This window comes from Colletotrichum siamense (assembly GCF_013390195.1).
Source record: "Colletotrichum siamense strain Cg363 chromosome Unknown KSG_Cg363_contig11, whole genome shotgun sequence".
Taxonomy (NCBI): Eukaryota; Fungi; Ascomycota; class Sordariomycetes; order Glomerellales; family Glomerellaceae; genus Colletotrichum; species Colletotrichum siamense.
The window spans coordinates 613,597-635,294 of NW_023501024.1; the positions used below are offsets into that span (position 1 = coordinate 613,597).

At 54.4% G+C, this 21,698-nt stretch overlaps 1 protein-coding gene across 1 annotated transcript; it reads left to right on the top strand.

The window, feature by feature from the left end:
• Positions 1-318: 318 nt before the first annotated feature.
• Positions 319-2,543, top strand: CGCS363_v015034 (uncharacterized protein; the record flags this gene model as incomplete). Its single annotated transcript, XM_036646883.1, has 4 exons — positions 319-2,013; positions 2,089-2,355; positions 2,413-2,472; positions 2,526-2,543. The coding sequence occupies 4 exons, from the start codon at positions 319-321 to the stop codon at positions 2,541-2,543; spliced, it is 2,040 nt and encodes a 679-aa protein (XP_036487900.1).
• Between the last annotated feature and the right edge of the window lie 19,155 nt (positions 2,544-21,698).

A 21,698-nucleotide genomic window follows, 5' to 3' on the forward strand; every position in this document is an offset into this window, starting at 1 on the left:
AAACCCACGTCCAGCCGAAGGCTTGAGGACTGCGTAAGGGCTATCCTCTCCCGGCCGTCACAGGGACAGGGGAAAGGACAGGGCGAGCAGCAACAACAACAGCGACCTGCGCGTGGAAACCCTCCCGCCACACCTTGCTCGCAGTTCTTCCTCCACGACAGGATCTTCATCACAAAAGCCGTGCTCGACCGGTGGGAGGTGACGTATTGTATTTTCCGCTGCGTCGAGGGAGATGTCGCCGTTGTGCCCCCAGGCACCTACTTCTAAGTTTTTAACGCCGGACCCTGCCTGTCCCAGCTTGTCACCATTCCAGCCCCTATGTCAGACGCGGGCAGCCCGTATACAGGCGACCTCCGTCCCTGTGGTGATACCTGCGAGACCCTCCAACCGCCCGGGAGCGCGTGGCCCGACGATTCGGCCACCAGCACCGCTGGTGACAAAGCTGCCTCCTCAGACTGCGACCCGGCCGCGGGTCCCGGGCGGAAGAAGCTACCCGAGAGTCAGCCCCTGGACCACCGGGACGTCGTGGGCGGCTCGGGACCGAGCGCGGGGGGACCGGCAGATATCCCTGTCGTAAGGCGTGGCCTCCGGAGAGCCGTGCCGCATTCCCCGCCGTCTTCGGGTGACGACGCCGCGGATAGTCCCACACTCGGCGGGCGACCGGCCCCACCATCATCATCACCATCATTATTATCATCGCACCCCCTCGCCCGGCACCATCACCGTGGTATAGCCACAAGCGACAGGGCATCTACGCTCCCACGTGAAGGACATCCAAGTGGGAGGACGTCAGCAGGCAAACGAGCCCGGGCCACCGATCCTCCTACCAACGACGACAACACACCAGCCAGCAGCAGCCAAGCCCGCGCCGCGGCCCAACATGCCAGTAAGCGGAGGTGCCCGACACATAACCCGATCCTAGTCTCACCGCAGACGACCACACGCCCGGGAGACCAGCCGGCCGCAACACGAGATAGGCCCCACGATGGGCAGAGCAAGAACCACGCTAGGGATGTCGTTAGTAGCGACGAGATAGATGACACGGATCATACAGACTATGGAGATGGTGGTGAGGATGTGGAGGACCTCGACTGCGACGTCTCCCGCCACGACACGCCAGATAACGTCGCAGAGATGTCCGAGGATTGCTCGGGGAACCGGGACGACGCCGACAACAAGAAACCCCCCTCCGGCGAGGCCAGGCCGCATACGTCCGAGCCGGCCTCGTCCGTGGACAAGGTCGAGGCCATTATAAGGTCCCTCGTCACCCGCGGCGTCGAACAGTGCGTGGCCCTCTTGCAGGCCTGGCGGGCCGCCGCGACGAGCTCGACGCTCCACCTCCCGCGATGCGAGAGCCGTGCCGTTCTCTACCGCAACACCCAGCAGGCCAAGTGCCACGAAGCCCTCGCCAGGTACCAAACGAGGCTCGCCTATATCCAGCTGAGCAGGCGACTCAAGAAGCCGGGACCCGACAGCGCCGCCGTGTACCGGAGCCGCAGCGACATCCACAGCCTCACCTGCGAGGTGCTCGGCGTCGACCCCTCCTCCGCCGATACCAAGTCGAGGGCGTTCTATCTACAAAGGGCCGACATCAGCCGTTGCCTCTACACTGGCCGCATCTTAGATATTGTCTCCGGCGATGGTCTTGACTTCCTCCCCGTCCTCCCCGCCGGCAAGCTCGGCCTCACCCTGTCAGACTCGCAGGACCTGGCTCGCCGGCTTGTCAGCCTCGCGTCCGGGGAGGCTGAGGACGACGAAGGTAACACCATTAAGCAGCTGGCCGCCTTCGGCCGGTTGTTCGCGAGAGTCGTCCAAGGCGAACAGGCGGATCCCCTGTTCGGGCTCGACGTCGAGCCCGTCGCCCGCCTGGCGTCGGCAGCGGAGACGCCCCGGCCGCCGAGACCTACGTCTGGCCCTGAGCGTATCGCCGCGCACACATGGGGACTGGGAGATAAGCTTCGGGCGTCCATCGGCAGGCTGACCGGCGCCGGGCAGGACGTCTCCCTCCTGCGCGTGGGCGGATGCGCCGTCTGCACCCATCGCCACGGCCCTAACCCACTACAGTGGCGCGAATGTGCCTTCTAACAGCATATAGACCTCCCCCACCCCTTTGTCCGTATCACCTACACGGGGACTCCGGCGTCGATGGTGCCGAGGCTGCAGGCCGTCCGTCACCCCGACGTTCCCGTGCTAGGACCTTTAGGAAGCACCTCCTCACCCACCACCAATCCTGACCAGGTCAGCATCACAGCGGGAGATATTGTGAGCGTCGTCCCTGGCGAGCTTATCCTAGATAGCTCCTCTGCTGCCTCCGAGCTCACGCCCGCTAGTCGCTGGCGTGATATTAGGGATGAGGTACGGGTAGCACCCGGCGTGGCCCTTCGCATCGACAGGGCTAACCCTTTCCTTCAGATGCTACTGGCGCCGCCTACCGGTTCCCAGTCCTCTGAGCTAGAAGCCAAGGTCTTAGCTGTTAGTGCCATAAGCGTACTGGTTCTAGTTGCGGTGTCTGATGTTAAGAATAGCGATACCCTCTGTCTTAGATGAAGGATTAACAGAAACGGCTGTAAATATTAACTTAGCCTTACCTAAATAAATGTTATTAGTTACCCTATGCCTGCCTCCCCCCCCCCCCCCCCCCCCCCCCCCTCTACACACACACACACACACACACACACACACACACACACACACACACGCACACACCCCCTTCATTTCCTCTTCTGCATCAGTATAGAAACCACCGGCCTCACCGACGCAGGCATCGTTTCCTGCATTCGCTGGTGAATAGCTATTGCATCCGGCATAGAAACGCTAGTAACGGCATCAAGCATTCTAACGTACGCCTGACAGACTGTTACCATGCTCTTATAGAAGAGCGAACCACCTGCAGTATAGTCATTCCAGCCGTTCATGTCCGCGAGGTCTTCTGCAACGGCCAGTAGTTCCATCACCTCCTCGCGTGCTCTAGGATCCAAGGGCGTGCCTGGCGGCCCTCGGACCTGAGGCCATCCCGAAGTAATGTCGGCTGTAGCTAAAGCGGCCATCCTCGTAAAGATACAGGCCATGGGCAGCGGTTCGTCGGCGGCGACGGTCCTCATCGCCGCCTGGGCCCCCTTGTCCAATAACCAGCGGACGCGATTTTTAATATGGGCAGCCGGCATTGGGCTGACGTCGCCAATGACGAAGCAGAGAGCCATGGTGCCGCAAGACACGAACGCGCGATCTAGAAAAGGTTTCTGCGCGTCCCTCCCGAGCAGACCGAGTTCCTGGTCGAAGGTGTGGAACCTGACGTCGGGCCCGGACGGGCGTAAGGCCTCTAAGTCGTCTTCCCGCACATCTGTGTTCTGTAGCGCGTAGAAGTATGTTGTCCACAGCTCAGAGTCAACATCGCCATGTCCTAGGCTTACTCTGAACATATAGCGGGTGCTGCGGATCCACGATCGCAGAAGCAGTCTCACCGCCGCAAGCAGCTTCGATCGCATATTCGTCGGCATATACCCTTTCTTCAGTAAAGAGAAAGCCGTCTTTAATACCGGGGCACTCCCTCTCCCGGTCCCGTCCCGTCGCCCGCGCGGCCGCGCTCCATCATGCCACGCGAGGCCGGCGCTATGAAGCAGGGAGTAAGCGGCATCCTCTTCGCCGTGAAGCAGCGCCCAATCCAGTGGGGTCCGGCACTCCGCGAGGGGGCCGGACATCGCCGAAAGGTCACGCGACTGACCTCCTCTGGGGTCCGCCCCAAGCCGCAGCAGGACCGGCACGGCCCGGGAACCGACCTCATCTAACGCAGCGTAGCATAGTGGCGTACGATGCCAGCTATCCATCTCATTCACCGACAGCCCGACGTCCCGCACGAGATGCTCCATCATATCCCACAGACCACGCTCGGCCGCTGTGTGCAGGGCCGTTGCCCCGTAACAGATCTCAACACAAGCACCGCCCCGGGGCTCGCCGCGCTGCCATGTCCTACCAGCACCCTCCGCAGCAGTTGCCGCCGGGGGCTCCTGGGTGCCTCGCCCATCTTTGCTCTCGTCGTGGGTCCTCCGGACGACGACGTTACGCGGGTTAGCCCCCGCTGACAGGAGGAGCCTCGCGACCGACTCGTGCCTATAGCAGATCGCCATATGGAGCGGCGTTGACGCGGAGCAGCACCCCGCATGGCTTGACACCTGCTCCCCATAAATTCCGCGGCCACGACTAGCAACACATCGGCAGGTCATTGCCTCCGCCCGCTCCACATCGACCCCCTGCTTGAGGAGCCATGCGACGGTGTCGTAGTTCCCGCGCGCGGATGCCTCGTGGAGAGGGGTCGTCCAACAATGAAGCCTAGACAATCGCAAACCGTCTCCCGACCTCCAGTGGCTCGGCCAGTCGTCGGCGCCCACCCTGCACAGTGTCGTGCCAAGGTGCGCCCCGTATCGGACCGCCGTCCGGAGCGTGGCCAGGTTACCCGCCGCCGCTGCCCTGACTGTGATATCTGGCAGACGCAGGCTCACCGCCCGACGGTATAGGGTACCCTGGAACAGGATGTTCAGATACCTATTAACCCGTGCTAGTCTGGCTACTGTCGACCACCAGTCTCTCGGATCCTGACGCGAGGCCATGTCTGCAATATGTAGCCAGATCTCGGCGGGTAGTTTGTTTGCTGGCACGGACCTGATGTGCCTGACGTCCCCCCCCTCTTTAGTAGCCACCTCATTATCTCCCAGGTCGTCAGCCAGCATATCGTCCAGTGATAGCCTTAACCATGGCCAGCACTCGTACCTTGAACGCTGGAGTTAGCTATGTCGTTTCCCTATTTTTTTCCCGGGTCTTTAAGCAACACAGCCCACGCACGCAGCCTACCGCTTACTGCGCCTAGCTATACATACCTCACTTCGGCCTCAGACACTGTAGGGGACGCTCCCTCAATCCCGGCATTATATGACTCCATTGTACTGATGATGCAGTTATAGGTAAGTAGGTAGGTATGTGATACACAGCTTCTAATAGGGCCGTGGATTGTAAACCGAAATATCCCCTGAGTAATTGTCAGGTGGTAACTAAAGCCCTTTCTTGCTTTTCCTAAGACGAGGTAGATTATAGTGTGCAGGTAGAGAGAAGGAAGAAAGGTCACGATAGAGAGGATAGTAAAAGGGATAGTGGCCTTTCTAGCAGACTAGGCAGTTATAATAGAAAAGTATCGTCATGGTATTAAACAGAAGAAGAACCTCTATCGATCAGGAATGGACGGTTGTAGCTCAATGAGGCTCAATGAGGCCCCACGATAGGGCTGCGTTATATATCCCAGCTCCCCATTAAAGACATCTTACGTGTTACTTCTAAGATGTAGTACGTTACGAGGCATGTTCCCCGCAGGGCTTAAGATACCTATAGTAGGTACTTGTAACAAAGCAGGTGTCGTAATTGTAAGATTGATGTATCCCTCAGGGTCTAGACTAGCTAAAGTATGTACTGCTAGGTATAGAGGCGGGAGAATAGGAAATGGGTGTGTAGTAGTAGACATGGAAGCTTCAGGCTTTTTCAAACACAGCCGATATAGATGAACGAATACCTAAAAAAAAAAAAAAAAAAAAAAAAACAAAAAGAAAAGAAAAAGAAACCGCAGACGGCCGATAAGACACAAATGTTCAAACAGCCTACAACTATAATCTTCAATATATAGGAATAGAAGCCGGCATACTTTGAGTGTAATCTAATCTTTCCTTCTGATTAACACCTTGTCCACGTCTTCTCGTCTATCCCAGCATCTCGCCACCTTTACGGTTATAAGTCTTGACGTACATTACATTATCGTAACACCCTATGGATTCAATTCCACCACTAGCCCGTCGCAGCGGTTTTCTTGTCCTACTTGTTGTATTTTGCATATATAGTACGTATTAGGTAGCTGTGAAGGTTATCCATCTACTACTTTATTAGTACAAACGATTCATGCTAGGTACCCTTTTGTCCTATGCCCGTCTAAACGACTTCTCTAACATGCCTAGATGGGTGAATACTACGCTTCCCTTTACCCATAGAGGCGTCAACATGACCATACCCGTATATCCTCATTCAATTTATTGAAAGTCTACATTATTGGGTCCCTGTAATAGGTCCTCCTATCCCATACCGGACGCCACATAAATGGACTAGATTCAGGGTGTGCGACCTGGATGTCTTCTCTTTGTATACCCGTACCCTGATGCTTCTATAGACCCTTACAAGCTCCACTACCCTCAATTACCAGATAACTAGCGAAGTGCTCAGTCAGCCAACTGCAAGCGTTGTTTTTGGTATATTCTGTCTACAGGTACCTCTCCATTACAATCAAAACAAACACACGTATCTCCTTCCTCAACCGACTTGTTGATTCGATGATAAGCACACTCTTTTTTTTTTTTTCCCTTTTTTTTTTTTTTTTTACTCACTTTCCTTATTTAAAAAATAAATAAATCATCACATTTATATATACTACCTTTCCTCTCCTTTACTTAGACATCTATCCATCTTTCCTATCCATTCACCCTCGCCCTATTTCCTCATAAGCAACCCTCACTAAGGCAACCTTTAGATCTCATCCTCACCTTCCTCCCTCTGCTCAACAGGGCCCAACATCTCACAACATAAAGATAAAAAGAAAGACATAACCACTCTTTAGGGGTGATAGCCCCTTTATTCCTATTCTAACAGTTTCCCTTTTCTTTCCACCTTTCCCCCCTTTTCTTCCTTCTTCTTCCCTTTTCTCCTCTTTCTTCTTTTCTTGTTTCCTTTTCTTGTTTCCTTTTCTTTCTACCCCCTCCTTTCTACCCCTCCTTCCTTCTTATTTCTCTATTCTTCTCCGCAGCTTGCCAAGGCATCTCCCTCATGGATATCGAGTCTGTAGCGAAGAGGAAACGCGTCATAGTCGACGTTGACGAATGGGAGTCAGCGCGGGTCATCAAAGCCGCACGACGTCATGTAAACACCACCCCTACTTCTCGCCAAGTCCCTCAGCCTGAAGTCATTGATCTGGATGAGTGGGAGGCTCGTCGACCCCAGCAGCAGCAACGTTGTGTTACGCCCCCCCCCAGCTGTCTACAGCGTCGTCGTACGGTATCATCTCCCTTCCGCCTGACGCGGATCCCTGGGCTTCCCGAGCGCCATAACCGGGACACAGTCACGCTTAGTGATCTCGTGGGCGATCCGCTGATATCGGAATGCTGGAACTTTAACTTCGTCCATAACATCCCTTTCTTCCTAGGCCACTTCCACAGAAGCACGCAAGCCTCCGTTGCTATTCATATCGTCTACGGCTACCACGATGAGGATAATCCCCTCATGACGTCTCTCAAGGCCCAGCAGAAAGACCATCGTAACACTGTCGAGCTGCACAGGGCTTATGTGCCCATGTACGGCACGCACCATTCCAAGATGATGATCCTCTTCCGGCGGGACCACACAGCTCAGGTCGTTATACACACGGCCAATATGACCAATAAGGACTGGGCTACTATGACGAACGGGGTCTGGGTCTCACCGCGGCTCCCTCGCCTGCCAGCTGGAGAAGCCGCCCAAGCCAATACAACACCACCCAGGCCATACGGGACCGGCTCGCGCTTCAAGTACGACATGTTAGCTTACCTCGCGGCCTACGACAAGGCGAGAAGAGAGTCGAATGTGGGGCCACTCGTCAGGAAGCTGAGAGAGTACGACTTCTCGCCTGTTCGTGCCGCCTTTGTCGCAACCGTGCCGGGATGGCACCCTTCCGACGATGGGTCTGTGGCCGGTGGGGTCCCACACCCTTGCTGGGGCTGGCCGGGCCTCCGCAACGCTCTGAAAGCCGTGCCCGTGACCCACCAGGGCCCTGGCGGAGAGGCGTCCGAGATCGTCATCCAGGTGTCCGCAATTTCCACCATCACCGAACCCTGGCTGCGGAAGTGCTTGCTCCGTACCCTTGCCACAAACGCCGGGCCGGGAGACTCCGATACGTCAGCATCCCCATCACGAACGCCGGCGTTGCGAATTGTCTTCCCCACGGTCGACAACATCAGGTCCTGCGTCGGTGGATACTCTTCCGGCAACATGGTCGTTATGAGAGGCCCTAACAAAAAAGGGAAGGATACGCTCCATTTCCTCCGGCCCTGGCTCTCTCGTTGGGATAACGCCCACGGCGGCGTGGCCCCGGCGCCTTTCTCTCCCACTACCATAGGTCAAAACAGCGGCCGCGGCCGTGTTGCGCCGCACATCAAGACCTACGTCCGCTTGACAGGTTCCACCGTGGATTGGGCGCTTCTCACATCAGCAAACCTATCCACGCAGGCATGGGGCGGGCAAATAAACAAGAAGGAGAGCTCCGGGAAGGTATTTACTTCCTCTTGGGAAGTTGGCGTCCTCGTCTGGCCAGGGATTCTCGGCGACGATAGGCACGCTAAGATGGTCGGTGTCTTCGGCACCGACACGCCGCCATACGAACAGTCCGACGCCAGGAATTCCAGGGCGGGCAACGGCGCACCACTCATCGGCTTACGCTTACCATATAGCCTGCCCCTCCAGAATTATTCGTCCTACGACAAGCCGTGGATTTCCGTCTCACCACAGAGCGCCCCGGATGTAGAGGGTAATATCTGGGATGGGAGAATACACTAGTGATCTCTATTACTTAGTTCAGGTTTCTTAACGTAATTACGGAGTCTTAGAAAGGAGAAGGCGGGAAACCAGAAAGAAATGAATAAATAAAGAAAAACACACACACAAAAAAAAAAAAAAAAAAAGAAACAAAGAAATTTAAAAGTAAAAAAAAAAAAAAAAAAAAAAAAAACTCTTGCCTAGAAGACAGCTCATTTCTTATAATCCACACCATCCTACCTAAGTACTAGATCCCCGCCTTCGCCTTGACAACTCCTCCCAGGCTTCCAATCTTTCCGTCTTATTCAGCATATACCGCCGCTTCCCCTCTATGACTTGGTGTGAACAGAACTCCTCCGTGATCATGTTTACGTATGCTGTCTTCATCTTCCTTGCATCCTCCTCCCCCGTCTCCTCTTCCCCCAGCCTAGGATACAATTGCCCCTCCCTTACGACCCTCCTTACGAAGTCGATAACATACAGACCACACAGAGACACACCATACTGGCCCCTTGTCTCTACCACCGTTGCGTTCTTAGCAAGTAACCGGCATAGCCCCTCACTGAGCCCACTCTCCTGATAATGCTTAATCAGGCGACGGAAGTCCGCCCGTATCACGTTATCATCCGACTCTCCAATTGAGTCGTAAAAATACGGCGTACACGTAACCTGGTCCACCAAAAGCACTCTCCAGTGGATCTGATTCTTGTTCTGTATGTTAACACCGAAGTCGGCCTGCCTCAGATGGCCCAAGCCTAGTTCAAGTGGTAACCCCACAACAAACCCAATATCATCCACGTTACTGTCACTACCTGGGAAGCCCGTAGGGTCAAACCCGGACAGCGACTGGGGGATGAACACCACCGGCGGGGATCGATCACGATCCTTCTCCGAAAACCTCCGGAGGACCAGCGCTGCTAGGCCGCGAAGGTCGTTATCCTCGAGGTCTTTCTCTAACCCCAGGCGAATCTGTGCGTCCCATAACCAGCACATGTCCTGGGCAGTCAGTTTAGGCTCATGTGAGCCAAAGCAGCCATCATCGTCAAAAGCAGGAGCGTAACATTCCTTCATCTGCTCCACTCCCACCTTTCCCTCTAGGAATCCTGCAGGTTTAGGATTAGCCTGCGACCGCCTTCCCGGCCCCGGCGTGTCTTGTGGTTGGTTCGGGGGCGGGTAAGGATCGAAATTAGCGTCGACAATCCAGCCGATCTCGTCTCCCTCCTCACATGTCCTCCATTGCATCTCTGACGTTTCTACGCCGTTATCCGACGTGTCCGGCAGATGGGCCTTTTCAACGAGAGCCCTGCCAAACGCCTCAACCCACATGTTCTCCATGGGCCTCTCCGCTCTGTGCCTTTTCCTCCTCATCCCCTCGTCGCTGCTCTCATAGCGGCGGCGCTTCTTGCTCTCCGTAGCATTGTTATCTTGCTCCTGCTGTTGCTCCTGCTGTTGCTCCTGCTGTTGCTCCTGCTGTTGCTCCTGCTGTTGCTCCTGCTGTTGCTCCTGCTGTTGCTCCTGCTGTTGCCCCCGTTGTTGCCGTTCCTGTCTGTCTTTTTTCCTCTCGGCTTCCTCGTAACCCGACGGTCCCGTCCGACGCCTTGTCGGTGTTGTGCGTCCTAGCGCGGGGGCCATCCCGTTCCAGCGGACGCTGATCTCCGACGCTGTGCGGAGGAATTTCCCGATCATAGCGGTCCAGAACCTCGCTGACGCCTTTAACTTCGCCTGTGCGCGGGCCCTTTTAGGATGATCGCTTTCACCAAGTAACGTGGTATAGAGCGAGTTGAGCAGGAGAACACCGGAGGCCCACGCATCTGACCCGGACGTGATCTGCTCGCACTCCACGATGCGAAGCCGGGCTCTTAGCAGTTCGGAGGCTTTCTCCGTGCCAGTCTGGGTGTTGTAGAATGCCCCGGCTCGCCTCTGCAGCGTTTCCAGCCTCTTTCTGCCCGGCTCCGGGTCCTTCCTGTCGAAATCGCTGTCATAGAAGTAGTTGAGGAGGCTCTCCTGGTCCACGAGTAATGCCGAGTAAAAGACGGTTCTAGCATCTGCGTCCTCTGTTGCAGAGACTGCTGCCTCCGACGCCATCACAAACACCATCCAGTAGCATTTGCTGGCCAGTACACCTTGAGCCTGCTCGTCCGGCCATGCCATGGTTGCCATTTCGTCGCTCGCAGCGCTCCGGAAATCGATATAGACCTTGGGCAAATGGCCAAAGGCCAGGGCTGCGCCGACCATAAGCTCATCCATCCTCGGCGTGAGTTTGTGGGCAATTGTGTTTCTCAGATTATACAGATGACAGAGAAACAGGCTCGTCCTCGCGTTCGTGCTTTCTTCGTTCAGGCGAATCCAATTGCAATCATGTAGTGCATCCGGCATGTCGCGCCATCTGAAGCCTGGCCACATTTTGGCAGTCCATACCCTCGTTCGTATGAGCCCTGGAACTAGCCAGTCTGGAGGCTCGAAACGGCGGCTTTCCGGTCTCTCCCCCGCGCCGTATACGACGCTTCTGGCCCCGGCCATGCGCGCGGGAGGGTGACGGACGTAGGTATAATCAGCATCTCCTACACGCCTTACCAACACGTCCTCCTCTTCGGCTAAAGAACCGCCTCCTGGACCCGCGGCCTTGTGTATGCTCTCCACCCTGCGAAGATCCCATCGCTGAGCCATCCCCAGCTGGCAGTTGTAGTCATACCAGGTGCGGACCTTTTATTAGTGGAGGGGCTTGGGTGCTCAACACCTCTTTAGATCTTTTGTTGGTCGTAACTAGGAACTGTGGTGACGTCCCTGACTTGAGAGGATCGATGGTAATGAGGGGCCCCTGGTAAGGGTATGATGTTGTAGAAGGAAAGGTCTCGAGTCTGGAAAGATGTTGATAATAGAACCATCTACCTACGCATGTAGGTAGCCCGTTAAGTAATAACTGTAACCTTGCCAACATGCATATGAGATAGCTCCTCCTGCCCTTGATTGGCGGGGTCAATGTTGACCTGTCACCCATCATCAACTCCCATGCTAATGATTCATTCACCTCATGGGAGACTGACAAGCAGCCCTCTACCCCCTTTCAAAGCCCGATAACAACAATCAAATCCCATCCCCAGCCCACAATCACATAGGCACGTGGGATTGGTGGGGGGGGTGCTGTGGAGCTGGAGGGACGTCCCCGTACAGGGCGGATCCCTGCCACGTGCGTATACGGGGGAGAAATTGAAAAAAAAAAAAAAAAAAAAAAAAAAAAAAAAAACAAAGACAATGCCATGAACATAAACAAAACAATAGGACAGTATCATACCTATAGCAGGAGATAAGGGTACTTACGTCATGTCTATTCTACGCGATATACCCTGAATTGGTTTGTTGATACTATCCTTGAACCCTGTGCTTGTCGGTGTCGCTAGGCTTTACCCACATTACACACACCCTACCAACCGCAATCCACTCCCAATCCTTGACGCGAACGCTTAGGCACCTCTGTGAACAGGGCGAGTGTGTTCGCCGCCCTCCCCGCCCCTAGCACGTTGCAGCGAACAATGTAAGTTGTCATCATTTGTCCAAATTGTATGTTACACCTGTGGCCTGGGCCTAAATATTCCTCATCACCCACCATCCACATACCTATTGTTCTTCGTTCGCCTATATCTAGGGTTAAGGCTTGGTTACCAGAGGGATCACCCATAGCATCTCCGCCTACTAGACCAATTGAGCTAAGCATGGTGCCTTATCCCTCAGACTACCTTGTGCTGTGGAGGGTTGGAGATGAGATGAGGCAATGGGGGCCAAATACCACACCCTTCTGCTAGGGATACAGGTAGGGGAACTACTAAGAGGGGGCTACAGACTAGTAAGGTGGGAATGTGAGAAGGAGAAGGAGGGGGGTTTAACAAGAGGGGAGAAAAAAAAAAAAAAAAAAGAAAAGAAAAGAAAAGAAAAGGAAGCAAAAAAGGCAAACAAGATAGCAGAAAAAAGGATGCTTGACACGAAAGCAATAATGAACATTTAATAAATATAATATAGAAAGCAACCAACCAACTTATATACCTTACCTTATGCTGATAACGGTCTTCATTCAGAATGTAGAGCTATTACTCTAGACTGTTTCTCCTATATAACCTTTTATGTCTTTTCTTACTTCAACTAACCTTCCATTACATATCTACCACCTCTATCATTATTATCCACCTTAAGGTAGCCCACAGAAACCCCGCTCCAGCAGACCGACATCCAGGCTCTCACTGCAGCTAGCGTTAGTGCTGTAATTGGTGGCTGCATCAGTGGCTGCATCAGTGAATGCATCATGTCCGCCGCGGGCAGCGCGTCACCCACGCCTCCCTTCTATCGCAGCAGATCTCAACCAGCCACTGCCACGGGCAGCAGGCGTTCTCCCCCACCTGGACCTTCAACTGCTCCAGCAGCTAAGAGGCCTAAGGTTGGGCGTACCCAGGACACCCTCCCACCTGGGGAAGACCCCCTCTCGCTATCGACTTTCATCGTACTCACCCCATCGCCTAACGATAGCACCGAGTCGTCAGGCCGAGAGCTAGTCGATCGCCATCAAAGAGACATAGTCGGTCATGGTTGTGGCTGGCTTGTCCCTGATAATGATGACAACCCCCCCTGCCGCCTCTTCTGGCATTTGCTGCCGCCCACCTCGCAGCATCCCACCCATGCTACGCGCGGCCATGTCGAGTATAGCCTGGAGATGCTCCTCGACCTCTGCTGTGGTGGTAATGGCTCCCTGGCGAGCCACCTCATTCTTGTTATCCGTCCTCCGAACGACAACGGAGAACCGCGCCAGATCGGTGGACAGGACGCGTGGGACTCCTTTATACGCTGGTTCTCCTCCGCGCCAGTCCCCAAAAGAGGGCAGCCCGTGGTCTTCGCCGCCGTGCCGCGACGAGTAACGCGCCTTGACCTGGCACAGGCTATCTCGAGGTATAACCCGGCAACGCAGACCCCGCCATCCCCCGCCTCGCCATCTTACGTAGACTGGGATCTCCCATCCCCTAACGACCTGCACCAACGCTCGCCACACACCCCTCTCATTGAAATATCTGACGACAACGACGGCGAGAGCTTTGAATTACTAGATGATGGAGATGATGGAGATGATGGAGATGATGGAGATGATGGAGACGATGGAGACGATGGAGACGATGGAGACGATGAAGACGATGAAGACGATGGAGACGATGGAGACGATGGAGACGATGGAGACGATGGAGACGATGGAGACGATGGAGACGATGGAGATAGCGGGGATGGCGGAGATGGCGGGGATGACTCTCACATCGAACCCCCAGAGCGTACCTTTGCACCTGTACGCCTCCTCCACGAAGCCCTGCCACTCAAGCCCCCCAAAGGCGCGGGCGCCTTCGATGTTCCGGATGACGACGGGCCCGAGCAAGACCACGCCGGCGATGAGGGCGCTGGAGATGAGGACGCTCCTCCCCTAACCCTCGATTCCGTCCCCTCCTTCGCCAGGGCCATCGTGACCTCGGATGACAAGGTGCAGTATAAAAGTGCAGCGGATTTCTACGGCATCAGCATGGACATCGTAAGACGGTTCTACAACGCACTAGATGCGGAGAGTGTCGACGCAGACGTCAAGCAAGCCCTCACGCTGAAGGGCACTAAGCAGAGTGCCAGGCCCGACCAGTTCTTCGACGCCTACTTCATGCTTCAGCGCATCGCCGACAAATCTGTCAGCGGGTGTTTCCTTGCAAACGAGGCTGGCTTCGGCAAGACCCGGGTCATGCTTATCGTCACCGCAACCCTGAGGCTCATCTCCCTGTGCCAGTTACATGTCAAGGAGCACCCGCAATGTCACGCGGGCAGTGCTAAGGGTCCAGAGCACTGCTCAGTCAACTTTACCTTTAACATAGTCTGCACCTGTGTTAAGGACAGTCTCAGCCGTAAATTGGCCCTCATGAAACCGCACTCTGAGCACCAGTCCACAATGCCGCATCTGCTTATATCCCCGAAAAACCTCGTCGACCAGCACTGTAGCACAGCAAAGGATTTCTTCCTAGACCGAATCGATATACTAGGCCAACAACACGCGTTTATCGAGGTCATATCCCTGGCTGTTGAAGGCAACAGAAAGCTGACGGAGGCATACCGCGGCAAGGTATATGTGAAGTATGATTCTGACAAATTCCCTAAGGGACCACCAGACTATCACTTCGAGGGCGGTGGCCAGGGCGTTGCCCATCTTAAGTATATTAATGTCAACCTGGAGAAGAATGTTTCCAGCCCTTCACACCCTCACAAACTTCGAGAAGGGGTAGCCTTACGTATCAGACCGGAAAGATACCTCAGTCGTACGAAGCCCCTCATCCTTTTCATCCTCTCAACCAGCATACTTTCCTCCGGACAGCTGCCCTCCTGGATCGCGCTGGATAGGCTTCCCGACGGGATGATGATACAGATCCATCCAAAGAACGGCGAGAAGAGGCCTGCGCGAGCCTCATGCAGTGGGTGGCCAATTGGTATCGTCTTCAGCGTCATCTTCGTGGACGAGTGGCATCAGGTCTCGGGCCACGAGACAAATCGAAACCTGCGGCTCGACGGTCTGTACGCTATGCGGTCTCCCCGTCCCTTCTTCTGCTTCACAAGCGCCTCTATCGCCAAGCAGCCGCTCCCCAGCTTTAAGACTCCTCTTGCCCTCATCCACCGGCCGCAGCGGCTGCGACACGAAACGTTCAAAGAGCTGGACGATCTACAGGACCAGGCGGACAGTGTCCGCAGAGAACTCCGCGACCTGGAGAAAAAAGCCAAGGACGCCACTACCGATACCCTCTATAACGAGCTTCGCTACGAGGAGACCCGGGACGACATCAGGGGCAAGCTGGGCCGATTCATGAAAAGCAAGACAGCCCTCTTCAGCGGCGTCTACATCCGGCGCCTTGCTAACTCCACAGTCATGGATACCCCTATCCTTCCCGGCCTGCCGCCGCCTTGGCCCGTTTCCCTGAAGCTTAAGGATGCCGACGTCTACGTTAAAAACCTGGACAAGGTTGCTCGGGATATCCGGAAGAACCTGCCGGAAAAGACCCTCGAGACACTGATCCGCGAAGACAGGATCTCATGGACATGGGTGAGCGCCCAGGTTAAGAAGGTAGAGGGGTGGAGGCGCCTGAGGCTGGCCTCTTTCTTCCCTAATATCCTCGGCGAAAGGGGGACCTACCAGCTGAAGCTTGAGGATGCTAAGGACCTCTACCCTATTATCAGGCCTTCCCTTCACCATATGCTTGCGTCCTACAGCTCCTTCTGTGCAAGGCAGAAGAAGAACAAGAAGAGGAATGGTAATGAGATGGACGGGGGGCGTTGCCATGTCTGGGAGCCTCCAGATCTCTGGGACTACCCCCCCGGTGGGGACGACGATACTGAGAATAGGCAAAAGCATCTCCGCAGGTGCGACGATGTGAAGCGAGTGAGCGCCCCAGACCTCGAATGCTACCGCATCGATAAGATCTGGGACATGCTCACTCTAGAGGCTCCCAGGGGCCAGTTCAACTGGGATCCCCATTGCCCGAGCCACACGGGGCCGCCTCCCAAGCCAACACCCCGACATGCTATCATATTTCTCGAGACTCCCTGCATCCCCCATGATGTAGCTGTCGCCCTGCAGCACCGGCAGCGTATCAGCGAAGAATGGCTGAGGACGGACCCAAGCAAATGCGCAGGCCGACTGCCCATAAGTGTCTTTTACCTGCCCGTCGATGAGGCCTTTGGCGCACGGGCAAAGAAAAGCCCCACGCCACGGGAAGTCGCTCTCGCCTGGCTGCAGCAGCCGCGTGATGCGCGGTCCACTGTGAGGGTTCTTGTAACCACGTATAAGGCAGCTGGGACGGGTTTCGACGGCCTGCAGAAGTCTTGTAATATCGTTATCCAACCGATTCTACCGTCTAGCAGCGTACTAGACAATCAGGCGTATGGGAGGATCCTCCGCGTAGGCCAGACTCTCCGATGTATGAACATCATCCTGACTATGGCCATGGATGCCCAAGAGGACGTGGTTAGGCAACAGCGGAGCCAAAAGGCCATTGATGAAGGCGATAGCAACCACGGCTGGTTTTTTAACCTAGTCCTACAACAAAATTCGTCTTAAGGGATCTCTTCTTCACGACGCCCTCCTCGGAGGTCCTCCCCCCCCCCTTTTTTTTTTCTTTTCCGTTTTTTTTCTTTTCCGTTTTTTTCTTCTTCGTTTTTTTCTTCATGGTTTTTTTTCTTTTTCTTTTGTTTTTAGGGTTCTCCTCTTCTATCAGGCTAGTCCTAATAAAAAGATACATGGATTGCCATGCTTGACAACTTTGCCCTGTGGTGACACACATTCTTTCCAGGCACTCTCTTTCTTCCTGTTCTCTTTGTGTTTTCCTTTTCTCCTTTTTTATTTGATACATGTTTTAGTTTGTTCTGCTGTGATATCTACCCCTCCTTCCCCACTCCTTATACAAATATCTATATATAAGGTAGTGGTAGCACACACCCCATGCTCTGAACAAACACCGCATCCTTCCTATGTAAGGTAGTTACTATATATACACATAACACTTTGTCATAGAAGCATGGGTCTACATTGTAGTACGACGCACCTTAATCCGCCACCCAACCCAGACCCACCTCTGGGTGCCCTCCATCTCCAACCCCAACCGCCCCTCTCTTCTAGCCATAATCGCTGCATTATTAAACAAACCGATATACCTAGTCATTACATTCTGAATCACGAATTCTGCCAGGACATTATACACGAAGTGCACTTAAGAAGTAATAAACACTTTTATCTATTGAGTCCCTTCTCCCCTTCAGCCAGCATCCAGCGATCTACATCATGTCTCATGCCACACCCATCTACTTCGTCCTATTCCCCCAGCCATCCCATATTCAAGTGTCAAGTAACAAACTATATAAGTGTTTCTGTCAGATACCTGAACGCCCGCAATCCGCCCTGCCCCAAGACAGCATCGGGCACCTCGTCATCACCGTCTTCTACGGCAACTGTAAAGTCTGCCTAGGACGGAAAGCAAAACTGAAAAAAACCGATTTCGGCAGATGGCGTACCTTTCTAGTATCAGAGGGGCTTGGAGACAGCCATCGATGCAACATACACTGCTTATTACAAGGCAGGTCGTCTCAGAGCGATGACCTCAACGGCAGCGTCATGTTCATCTTCTCAGCAACCGTCAAGCGTCCTAAACTAGTGTGTGAGCAGTGTGCGAAAGCCGTGTTTGAGACAGAGGCCCAGCCACTGCTACCGAGCGATGTAATGGAGGTGAATGAAACGCCTGTCCCAGGGCTCGGATGGAGCAAGTGCACATTCCCGTGGGAACAGCCTTCTAGAGACTATTCGGAAGAAGTCCTCGCTACAGCACAAGAATACGATGGCTCCGCGTGGGTTGAGGACGCGCGCCCGGATCATCCGCGGCGAGAAAGCGGCCAACACGCCTGCCACGATGACTGCGATCCCACGTTACCGTCTCCACGAGAGCATCCCTCGCAGGAGGAGGCGCTCGAAGAGCAGTTCCGTCAGGAGCAGCCGAGCATAGAAGAACAGCATAACGACGATCGGCAGGAGGGCTACACGGGTCAATATACCGAAGAGGTTAGAGACGATGATATAGGAGATATCGAGGAAGCTGATACTACCAATGACATCGATGAGCATGGCTATATCACAGATGATGAGATGGGATCGATCTCCTATGCAGAGGATGATATAGATGGCCACAGCGAGGGATGGGATGACGAGGAATTGCTGGGGTCAGACGCTTCTTTTCATAGTCAGGAGTGTTATGAGGAATAAGTATGTAGCCAGCCTTTGCAGATTGGGTTTCTGTGTAGGAAGTAGGTGTCTTAGAACGAATGTAATCATTAGAATAGTGGGTATATCAGCGAAAGCTCTCCTCTACACGGTCGCTCCTCCCTGGTTTTCTCCTTCTCTTTCTGTTGTTGTTAGATAGTTTGAACGAAAGATGAGAACAGCATGCAAGTATGATGAGCATTCATCGTGAGTGCGCCTTACTACTCAGAGACAGCAATACCACAACCCTATCAGTTAGCGAGGAGGAAAGTGGTCTAACCCTGTTCCTCACCCCTTCCCCCTCTGTTGTAAACTGACTATAACGTAGGTATAGCATCTGTGTGACTAAAGCGGCTTGATTCCTTCTAAATCAGAGTCCGACGCGAAGGGTCTTTTAAGGAACAGACGGGACGGGACGGGACCCGACCCTGACGCGCCGGAATATCGTCGGTCCGGATAGGTGGATCGGGAGTGGGTCACCTCGCACCTTCCTCTAGGTGCGAGGCTGCCTCGGATGCTTGAGGATATCGCGCGACACCCTTCCCAACACCCCGTCGCCCACGCTCGCCCTGTCCCGCTCTCACTACCTATCTACAGAGTGAAAGGTGCCACAGTCATTCTATCCGGTCCCAAGCGCTTTCCGACACCTTTCGCCTCTTACCTTAGTATTAGGTCTTCCTTTTGCTGCCTCAATTATTTCCCATCTTTCCCTACTAGAGTCCCTCTTACCTTTTGTCTTCTTTTTCTCCGCTCCTCCCAACTTTCACCTTCAGGCTCTCCACATTCACCATCTGCAAGCTCCGCACCTGCCACACTGCACATCACACTGCGGTACCCTTCCTGCGCAAAGGCCGTTCTACCTCGTCTCAAATCGCGTTCCTGGGGAGCGGTCGGATTACGTCAGCAGCCCAGCGGCGGATACAGGTATTAATAGCGTCCAGTACCCCCAAGCGAAGTGAACCACCATCCTCCATCCTTCCAAAACCACAAAATCTCACCCGCGCCTTCTCGTCTTCCCTCCTTAAGATCAACCGCCTATACACTAGTCCTACCTACCTAACACACCAGCTCAACCTCTACAGCCTAAGCCTAGGTGTGTATACCTACCCACACTGCCCACAATGGTCTTAGTCCCGGTGCCTGGGGCTAAGGAGGAGCCACTGGATATTCCGCATAACTTCAAGATCACCCCTCACTCCGGTAAGCGAACCCACCCCACTCCTCAAGTACTGCTTTTCTCCTATGAACTGACGGCTGTCCTACGTTATACAGTTGCTCTCCTTATCGCCGATGAGAACGCGGACAAGCCCTTCCTGCTTTTCTACAATGAGTCGGCTTCTCCTATCACCGACGGCGAATCCTCTACCTCGATCCAAGTCCGTCTTCGGGGCCCTGATCACAAGCATGGCCACACTGCCGGCATAACCCCCACTGATCGCCTGGTTTACCTGCAGTGCCCCACTGGAATCCCCAAGTCCGCAGACGCTTCGTTAGGAACGATTGATGTCCATTAGAGATGGGCTCAATCCGATAACACGTCTGGCGAGAAGACTCCTAAGAGGGTCAACAAGACATCTGTCTCGTTCTCGACCTCTTCGTCCACCTACGGCAGGATTGCTGTATGCTTCATCCACAAGCGAGCGGATGAGGGCTCTCGTCCAGACATACGGGCCTACAGCTCCCTTCCTATCGATCTGAGCTGCGGTGTCTTGTCGGCTTCTGGCTTCGAGGATCCTTCCCCGCCCGGCACACTCAATTACGTCCTCAAGCAGCCAATCATCAAGGCCAACATCGACGTCTTGATACCAGTTGGCAAACATGGGTACGTCTACCTTTTTCCTTCTAACCTCTTATAATCATCCGACTTCCATCTGTGACGGTCGAAAAGGACGCGTTCACCTTGCTTTCGATATATCTATCTATCTGCCTTAAGCTAATGGTCCTATAGTGAGAATCTCTGGTCCGAGGCAAAATATAAGTAGTCAATGGCCACTATCACCGTGGCATCTCGGATATGAGTACCCACTCCCCGTGTCGCCTTCGTTAATCGTCCGCCTGCTGACTTTGGAGCTAGTACTCCCAACACAGAGGCCCCTCGTCCTCGGCCTTCCAGGCGCGGTCATGAAGCCGGGCCTCACACACTCGTGGTCTGGGTTTATACAGGGGGGATAGACCGCCAGGTAGTTAGTGCGAGCGAGCGGGCGAGCGAGGGCTGCAATGAGGCGCGGACTGGTTGGTTACCAGGGAGACTTCGCCAAAGGAAAACGTGTATTTATTAGCAAGCAGTACCACAGCTAGGTACCACGCACGCAAAGACGCCGCTACCCCTCGCATCCATCTAGTGTCCAGTGTCATCTTCATCTAGAGAACCTCAGAACGCCCTTACTGGGAGCCACACTACACACCATCGCACCATCATGTCTGTAGCAAGGCGCAATTTCCCGACTGAATCGCTTTGTACCCCAGCCCCTCCCACTCGATAGCTTTTATCCCCATCTATGCAGTGAAGAAGCTCGCTAAACGCCCCATGTCTAACCATCCTTAGCACTGATGATGATCTTGAGCTCGGTTGGACTCGCAACTACCGCTGCCTCGGCGAGCCCGGGACCATAGGCCAGGCTTGTGCACATTTGGCAGGCGTAATTCATATAGCGACCAGCCTCTCCCTTGCTAATAATGGGGTTAAGTTACCTAAACGCCCGTCCGGGTACGAGCAGGTGGGCTGCTCCTCGTCGTCGATCTCGCTCCTCGATCTCGCTCGACGGGGGCTTCGATGTGTCCAGCTGACCTGGCGGAACGCCCATGCCTCCACTATCATCCAAAAAGGTCCGTGACCGGCTGTTAAAGACCCCTGAAGGCCTTGAGTGCCTCGAGTATGGGATCCTCCGAATCCCAGGAGGATATCGATGTCTATCTGAACTAAAGGCGCCTTTCTTGCGATGATGTTCAGGATTCTAGTGCCACTCGGGGACTTTACAGGCCTTAACCTGTGTGCGTGATCGAGTTGGTGGACGCAAAGGTGAGGCTCCCTGGTGTTGTTGACTTGAAGCCGTCCATATACCTTCTTCCCCAGGCCACTGTAACGGAATTATCAGCCCTTGGCCTTTCTGCTGGGCTATACTGTGATCGGTCTCATCTTCTTCAGCCTCAGGGTCTTTCTCCTGCCTCATCACCGCCAACTCCTCTCCCACAGCCACGGGGGTCGTCTACTGGCTGTTGTCCTATTGGCCGTCACGATCGCCTTTGCTGTCCATCATCCTGCATGCGACCTGCGTCAACTTCCTGCCGTTAATCGGCGTAATCCAAGTCC